The 8,603-nt window shown below is 40.8% G+C and overlaps 1 protein-coding gene across 1 annotated transcript in view; it reads right to left on the bottom strand.

The window, feature by feature from the left end:
* Positions 1-2,444: 2,444 nt before the first annotated feature.
* The window catches only part of PAFAH1B1 (platelet activating factor acetylhydrolase 1b regulatory subunit 1), a 98,615-nt gene continuing 92,456 nt past the window's right edge, over positions 2,445-8,603 (bottom strand). Inside the window, 4 exon segments of the mRNA XM_047706834.1 lie at positions 2,445-6,391; position 6,777; positions 7,256-7,335; positions 7,338-7,410. Coding sequence (XP_047562790.1) covers positions 6,318-6,391; position 6,777; positions 7,256-7,335; positions 7,338-7,410 — 228 coding nt within the window. The 3' untranslated portion in view covers positions 2,445-6,317.

The raw sequence follows: 8,603 nt of genomic DNA, 5'->3' as shown, positions 1-8,603 counted from the left end.
AAGTGTAGGCAACATAATAATCCTTGACCCATTTGCCCTGTTCCCAGTGGTCCTCTCCCAGGGAGTTGGCAGTGGTACAATGTGATAGTGGGCCTCAGGGATGGGGGGGGGGCGGTCATTCCTACTTTGCTAAAGGTTAAAATACAAAGTGGCCAGAAGGTCCTCCTTACACTTAGCTAACAATATGCTTAACATAGGCAGAAACAGGTAAGGGGAAGAGCATGTACATTTGAGTTGGGTTCCAGCTCACCCTCTAGATTAGCTTCATACCCTTGGCACAAGACCTCACCTCGTGAGCCTGTGTTCTCGTCCATAAAAATGTACTAACATCCACCAGCAAGGACTGTTGAGGATAAATGTGTGTGGAGAATAAGGATGTGGGCACCTAAAAAGCATTCAAAGTGTTAGGTATTTTCTCTCCCCTAGTCCCTCCACCTCCATTTTTATTTTAGAAAATCTTAACTACACCCAGCATGGGGCTTGAACTCACAACCCTGAGATCAAGAACCACATTCTCCTCTGAGTCAAGCACCCTCCACTTTTACTAAGAGGGCTGGTGATCAACTGGGTATGATGACCATACAGAATATTCACACAGGTTCTATATACAAAAGTGACGGTGGTAAAGAGGACTGATCTGAGCTCAAACCCTGGCTCTGGGGCCCTGGGACCAGTGACTTCTGTCCACGTCTTCTTCAACAAGAAGCTAGTTGAATTAATTAGGATCAGTGGTTTTTAAGTTTGAGCCTACACTAGAATCATCTGGATGGCTTGTTAAAATTGATTTTTTCATAGATGTTTTAGAAACAGTAGGTCTGAGCTCAAGAGCTTGCATTTCTGAGTTCCCAAGTGCTGCTGCTGCTGGCCTGCTGGGAATAACTTTTTTTCCTTCTTTTTGGAAGATTTTATCTGACAGAGATCACAAGTAGGTAGAGAGGCAGGCAGAAAGTTAGTTGGGAAGCAGGCTCCCCGCTGAGCAGAGAGCCCAATGCGGGTCTTGATCCCAGGACCCTGAGATCATGACCCAAGCAAACCAAAGGCAGAGGCTCAACCCACTGAGCCACCCAGGCACCCCTGGGAATCACTTACTTATAGAATTCTGGTAGACCTCTCAGCATGCAAGTCAAGTTTTACCAAAGCCCAAACAGGGACAGAGCTGCCACATCTACCGTTTCCCTACCAAGTCTCCCATTTTCCTATCCCTCGTCCTATGTTAGGGACACCCAATGAACGTTGGAAAAAAGCTTGAAGGGATATACCAGGGAGTGCATTCTGAATAGCAAACTGCATTTCGGGATGGTGATGCCAAAGCTAGAACTCTCTACTGCTAAGGAAAGTGGTCAGGCTCACCAGCTGCGTCTCAAGCTAGGGGAAAAGAGGAGCCCTGCAGGGAAATGGAAAAGCTGCAAAACTCAGATGACTAGAATTTCATGCAAATTATTTTGGTGTTCTGAGGATTCCTGTTTTGGGATGGGGGAGGCAAGAAGACAACTGGGCTGTAATTAAAGTGCTGTATCATTCAGCTTTGTCTTTTATACATGAAAAAGGCTGGAGACTTGCTGGGTGCTCTGGACACTACAGGCGCTGGCTGAGCAGTAGTAGGGATGGGAGGTAGGACATAGCCAACATGTGCAAAGCAGAGGGAAAGCCATGTGGCTTCTGGGGCAAGAGTGGAAGATTTTGGTACATTTCAACCAAAATTGAAAGCAATATTAAGAATCCTCAAGAATCCGGGCCAGCTGGGTAGCTCAGTGGTTTAAGCCTCTGTCTTCGGCTCAGGTCATGGTCTCAAGAGTCCTGGGATGGGAACCCTCTTCAGGCTCTCCAGTCAGTGGGGAGCCTACTCCCCCCCCCCCGCCCCCTGGCGCGCTCTCTGCCTGCCTCTCTGCCTACTTGTGATCTCTGTCAAATAAATAAATAAATAAATCTTAAAAAAAAAAATCCTCAAGAATCCAAGACCACTGGACAGAACGAGAGTCTCATTCATTAACAGAACAAAGGGGGCATGATCCTTCTCTCTGGACCCTGACCATTACAAGAGGGAGTCTTTGTTGGGGTGTGTAGGGACACAAGAGCACTTACAATAGGTCATTCCTGGCATCAGCTCTCCGGTGCCTAGGCCAATGAGGCGGTCACTGTCGGAACAGGCTGCTGGAGGGAGGGTGGTGCTTTATAGAAGTCTGGTTTGGGCAAGCCCACCTAGCGCCCAGCACCATAGCAAGAGCCCCTGCAGCCTAGTTACTGACCTCCTAATAAGGTGAAGGACGGAAAGAGCAAAGGCAGTGCCAGCACCGCCCTGGAGAAAAGCCTTCCATTGAGGCCCTGCTACCAATCTGCAGCTTACTCTATGACTGGTGTTGAACACAGTCCCATCTCCTACTAGGAATCAATTTAAAGGCTTTAAATCTCTGCTCCAGGACACCAAAAAATAAAAATAAATCACATCTAGTTTTATAGGCATTTAATAGTTTACCAATTGGTACAATAGGATTTTTTAATATGCAGAAAACATGAATAAATTTTGTTTTACACAGTCTGAGAGCAACAAATCTTACTGTAAAACACAAGAGCAATATTATATACATTCCTTTACTGATTTTTTTAAAATTGTGTCAATATCTTCAGTTAACTCTTACAATCTGGGAACTGTTTTCTCCAATCACCACCACCTCTGCAACATTCATATGAAATCAACGCTTGCCTTCATGTCAGTGTCAGGATCAACTTCTAACCCGAAGATTTGTGTTTGTTTCTATCATCTTCAGTGAGCTTTAGGATGCCTGAAGGATAGGCAGGACAAGAAAGCAGCTACTTACATGATATAGTGGAAAGATAAAAAGGCCAGTTCAGTCCAGTTGTGACTTGTAAATCCAGCTTGCCCTCCCCCCACCCTACTGAAAAAAAAACAAAAAACAAAAAAACAAAACCCAAAACCTTTTTCACTGATTTTGTACAGGTCGCTTCTCTACTGGGAGATTCTTCTTTGCATCATCTAGATTAATTAACACATTGGACTTATATACAGCTGGACAGAAAGAGTAACCATTTTAAGTGCCTTTTCCTTCAACAATTTTAATTTCAGTTGCTTACGGATTATCAAGCCACCAATGTCAACAAAATATCCTTTAATTTTAAATAGTTTTTCTTCAAATAAATTTAAAAGAAAACTATTTAGTGAGTGATTTTACCTGGAAGTTCACAGAGAAACAGGAAGAGGCAAACAGGAGAGCAGGGCACTGACAGTAAGGAGACTGCGCTTGGTGATCTAGAGCCAAAGCTTCCAAAGACGACAGCGAGCGCTCCACAGCCTGGACGACTTGCTAACACTAGTGATTTTTAGAGCAGTGCGCGAGGGCACACCATTGGTCACACCACACATAGACAAAACAGGACGGTCTTAATCTCCTAAAGTGCAAGATGCCAAGTCAAAAAGCAACTATTCTCCGGGCAATGTCTACACCACAGCTTCCATGGCTTGCACTTTCTAGAGTGCAGCTAGGACTTCTTGGGCACATTAAGGGTGGCACTGGAATGTCCGTTTTCACACACACAAAGTCAAATAATCATCTGAGGATGCAATTCTACCAGCTTTTTATTTCTTAAATAAGTGGCCAATTTGATTGAGAAAGTGACAAAGCAGCAGTGAACCTCTAAACCAATTCATAAATTCCTCCACTTACAATCCAAACCAGTAACCTCATCATTGTACTTATCCCAGGCAAGGCACAGGGTTAGACAGCAGACAGAGAAAACGGAGGCAACAGGAAGAAAGGGCATCAACAGGGCAGTGTCAACAGTGCAGGAAACCGCGCACCTCTGATTCCAGACTGTGGATGGATCGCTCTTCCCCACCCCCTTCATTATTCAAACAGGGCTCGTTACATTTGGATCCAGTTGAGGACCATCCCTGAGATTCAGTGTTTGCTGCTTCTTAAATGGAGGATGTCTGGTAGCTCAACTAAGCAGCAGGCTGTGGCAATCTCCCAAGTAAGGATAACTTTGTTTACAGAGTAATGTTGTTTCTCCTCCTTTGTCAACGAAAGTCACTGTATGCTGCAGGGGGGGGAAACCCAGCGGACAGCAGCTTTGTTTCCTCCTAAATCGGTACCATTTTTTCCCTTTATTGTTCATATCTATGAGTGATTTCTAGATGTTGTGGCTTACCCTTAAACAATTCATGTTGCTACATGCTAAAAATGAATTAAAATACAAGACATTTATACATGTACAAACAAATGTTAAGATGCACCATTTCTATGTTTTTATATTTCTTAAAATAGGACAGGAAATAGCAGCAAACGAGAACAAAGATATTTTCCATAGCTTTTGTAGAAAACTCCAGTCAGAACAGCTAAAGGGAAACAAACAAAAAAGACTTGTGAACATGAGAAGGGTTGTGAGGCAATATTGTCCTGAAAGTTATTCTACTGTATTTAAGGAATTAGCTTAAGTTGTAATTTTTGTCTTCAAAAATAGCCGTTAGTTCTCAGAACACTTTTCCTTCCAGAGACGTCGCTCAGGAATTATTAAACACAAAGCAAACAAACAAAAAGACACAAGTTGGACATAAAGCTGCTTCTAGTAAACATAAGGCCTAGTCTCTGTGTTTGTGTACCTAGAGGACACTAACTCTAACCCTTTGTCTTTTTCAGGAACCAAATTTCCATTAAATACTAAAAGGGACATCTAAAAAAAAAAAAATCACATATTATGCAAATGAATAAAATGCAATTCAGAGTAAGTTTCTTTGTTAAACTGTCTTTGTTATTTCTTTGTTCTGTTAACTTTTCAAAAGACCTTAAAAAAAAAAAAGGCTGTTGGTTAGCTAAGCAATGGAATTATTTATTTAATAATCTGCAATGAAATATTGTTTCCAAAGTCATGGATAAAAATTCTCTTAGACTTACTTGTAGTAACTTTGGATCACAATATACAATATAGCAGGATGTAAAATGCTGAACAGCCAAACTCTGGGGTGTGTGTGCGTGTGTGATTTTCCTCTTAACTGGGAAAAATTCCCACAGAGTCAGACCTAGTTTTCAGAAGCATTAGGATCAAAAAGGGCTTGTTCTAAAGCATGGTATTCCACAGCAAAATTTATTCTACTTGTATGTTTTAGCACTTCTTCAAAAACCCAGGACCCAAAGACATGGAGGTTGTATGTGTGTGATATACATATATAGACTTATCCACTTACAGATAGGCCCATATAAACGTTTATATATAAACAAAAGGTGAAAACACAGTACATTTTTATGCATGCTCCATTAAACCCTGTCTTTTTTTTAACTTGTAAGTTAAATACAGTTCAAATCAATAACAGATTCATGTTGAAAAAACAAACTGCTGTATTTCTCCCACTTCTTTAAAATGGGCAAACATAACCTTTTCAATATTTGTCATTATGTAATGCACATTGCACATCCCTAAAAAACATCAAAACAAATAGTGATTTGTACCATGACACACTCAATGGGTAGATTAAATTCTACTTGGAAGTCACATCACTATACAGTCTAATAGTATGGAGAATACAACTAGAAGTGTGTCTAGTGTGAAAAATAGAAACTTAAGGAGTATTACAGTGTTTTGTTAACCTGTTTACAAAGCATTAAGACCCAAATGAAATAAATGATTTGCTATTAGCTGCTGAGATTTTTCTTATTGAGATTTACAGTCATTTTCTTACATAAATATACCACTAGCCTCTGCTTCATAGGCTGCCAAAACATATGTATCCTATTGATTTGGCAAATGTGTCATGACAAAAATTCCAATGTGTAATCCCCATTAATTACATAGATGGTTCAGAAAATTTTGAATTGTAGCCTTATCATCTAACATCCTTAAAGAAGATTTATTAAGCACACTTAAGTGATGTTACATAGATACACATTTCAGAAAAAGCCCTAATAATCACCACTTTTCCCCAAATGAGGCCATCAAGTCAGGCACCAACAGATAGCAGAAAGAAAAACAGGAATTAATAATCCAACATAAAATGACACTGTCACTATTCAGTTTAGTGCCCTAGTTCAATTTATTCAACTTCTGCCTTCTTAGGCCTGGTGTGACCAATGCCAGCCCAGGTTTTTAAACCCTATGGTACTTCTAGACAACGTATGTAAATTTACAGTATACAATTTGGATTCACCATGCATGAATACTTTGTGTGTAACATTTAATAAGCTCAATCTACATCCAGAATAATTTACATGAAAGGACAATATTTATTTAAACAGAGCTCAATGGGGTAACCATGGTATCATCAGAGTGCATCCAGAGGAAAATGGGAGGAGGGGCCAAATGAGACTCAATCAACGGCACTCCCACACCTTTACTGTTTGATCTACACTGCCAGTAACCACGTATGGTGCCGTCTTATGGAAATCTGAAAGAAAAAGAAAAGCTTATTTTAAATCTAGATAAAATTTTCAACAAGTCACAAAATAAGCAAGTCCAAGTGCCAGGGATACTCATTTTTTTTTTTCCTATATACACCCACACAGCCACCCCCGGTTTAGGGAAGGTGAGATGTGATGATTAAGTCCTATGTTAATACTTCGATAAAAATACCTCCCCCATTAAACCCCCCCTCCCAACTAAGCTGAAAACACTCAAATCTGACAATAATAAGGGCACCCTCAATGTATCTATTAACTATGTTCCCTATTAGTACTAAAGCTTGGTACTAATGCTTTATATTCATGCTTAATTCTTGTAACAATCCTACGAGGTGGGCATTAGCTTTATTTTTATCATTAGATCCATCAAACCCTAGGTGTATTTTATTTCACTGTATTCACTACTTTAAATTCTAGATTCAGATCCAGATAACACTGAGGATATTTATTAACATAAATACGATTCGAGTTCCCAGTACATGGTAGTATACACCGGTCAGAGGAAAAAAGGTGGAGTAAAATTTACTTTGAGAACTTACAACTATTAGGGGAGGAAAATTACCCATCAGAGTGGTTAGTAAGCATCCTCTTCACAATCCTAGTTCCAAAACCAATGTTGTGCATGGAGAAAGTAATTTTTTTTATTATAAGGCTGATGATGGAGAGAGGAGTTAAGGAAAGAGACTTTAAAACAAATGGTAGGAATCCACAAAGTTTTTAAACTGTCTTCTCTAGTCTGTCCTGAAAGCACAGTCCATTTCTTACCTGGAAAATTCACATGATTACATAAAACTGTTTACATCTGGCACTCCAAAATCTAATTGCTTAGAAACCTCATTACTCATACATACCAAGGAGGTACCAAAGTGTTCATGCGCATTGAGGGTCTTCATGCATCGCTTGTTCTTGTAATCCCACACACGTAGGGTCTGTCATCAGCACAACTCAAAATAAACTTCCCCCCAGAATGGAACAGAACTCCACGTACCCAGTTATCATGACCCACCTTAAAAACAAAAAGGTATTGATTTAATAAAGGATAAAGTATTTAAATAGCATCTAGAAAAATAGTAAGTCATACTCAAAGCACAATAAAAAGTGTCAATGCCAAAAAAGAGCACTGGGAGACTGGAGAAACTGAATGATGTCAAATCTCTGTCTCTTTTTTTTAATTTTTTTTTTTTTTTTTTTTGGACTGTAAATCCTTTATTTCCAAACTATAAATAGACCTGTACTGAGAAAAGACACACCCCAGACCTGAGGGGAGATGCCAGGCTACAGCCTTGGCATCTCCCCTTCCCAACTGCTCCGCAGTCTAAACCCGGCCCCTTAGAAACCCGCTCTGCCCCTGGAAATCACCACCTGGGCTGTCAGCGCCCAGCAGCCGCGGAGACCAGCCCACTCCCTTGGCCAGCAGGGCACTCTGGGCCCTGCTGTGGCCTGACGATCCCCCTCTGTTGCACCAGCGACCTGCGGCAGCCCCGCCGTGGGGTCACGTGCTCCCGAGGCCCAGCCTGGGAGAGTCCCAGGCCCCTGCTCCCCAGGCTGCATCTTTTTTTTAATCATTTTTTAAAGGAATCTCTACGCCCAATGTAGGGCTTGAACTCACGACCCTGAGATCAAGAATCAGATGCTCTACGGACTGAGTTAGCAGGCGCCCCAATGTAAGTTTCTTGAGTATGATCATGTTATTGTGGTTATACCGATACCTTTATTTTTAGAGATACACTGTCAAGGATCTACAAGTAACTCTCAATTGTTCAGCAAAATGTACACACACACACAAACAAAGAAAGGAAACGTTGGCACTGGTGGCTCTAGATGAAGGATACACAGGTATTTACTGCATATCCATTCATCCATTCATCTACCTACATCTCCTACCCCAGGAGTTCCAGTTCTTGCTATTTACCCCTAAGAAATAATTAAGAATGGCCCAGAGATTATTCAACAAAGAGGTTCATCAAAACACTGTATGTAATCAGTGATAAATATCTAACACATGAGCAGAGTCACATGCCTCCTAAGTTAAAGGTTTGACACAATATGTACAATATGAATTATCAATTTTACATATAAAAGCTCCACCATATTCATCTACACAAGAATTAAAGAAAACAGCTTAGAACCGCACAGTCCAACAGGGTAGCCATTTAGTCACACGTAGCTTTTCAAATATAAACTAACACCAGGGCGCCT

Source organism: Lutra lutra, chromosome 16 (assembly GCF_902655055.1).
Source record: "Lutra lutra chromosome 16, mLutLut1.2, whole genome shotgun sequence".
In the NCBI taxonomy this organism is placed as follows: domain Eukaryota; kingdom Metazoa; phylum Chordata; class Mammalia; order Carnivora; family Mustelidae; genus Lutra; species Lutra lutra.
This window is presented reverse-complemented; position numbering and strand designations above follow the sequence as displayed.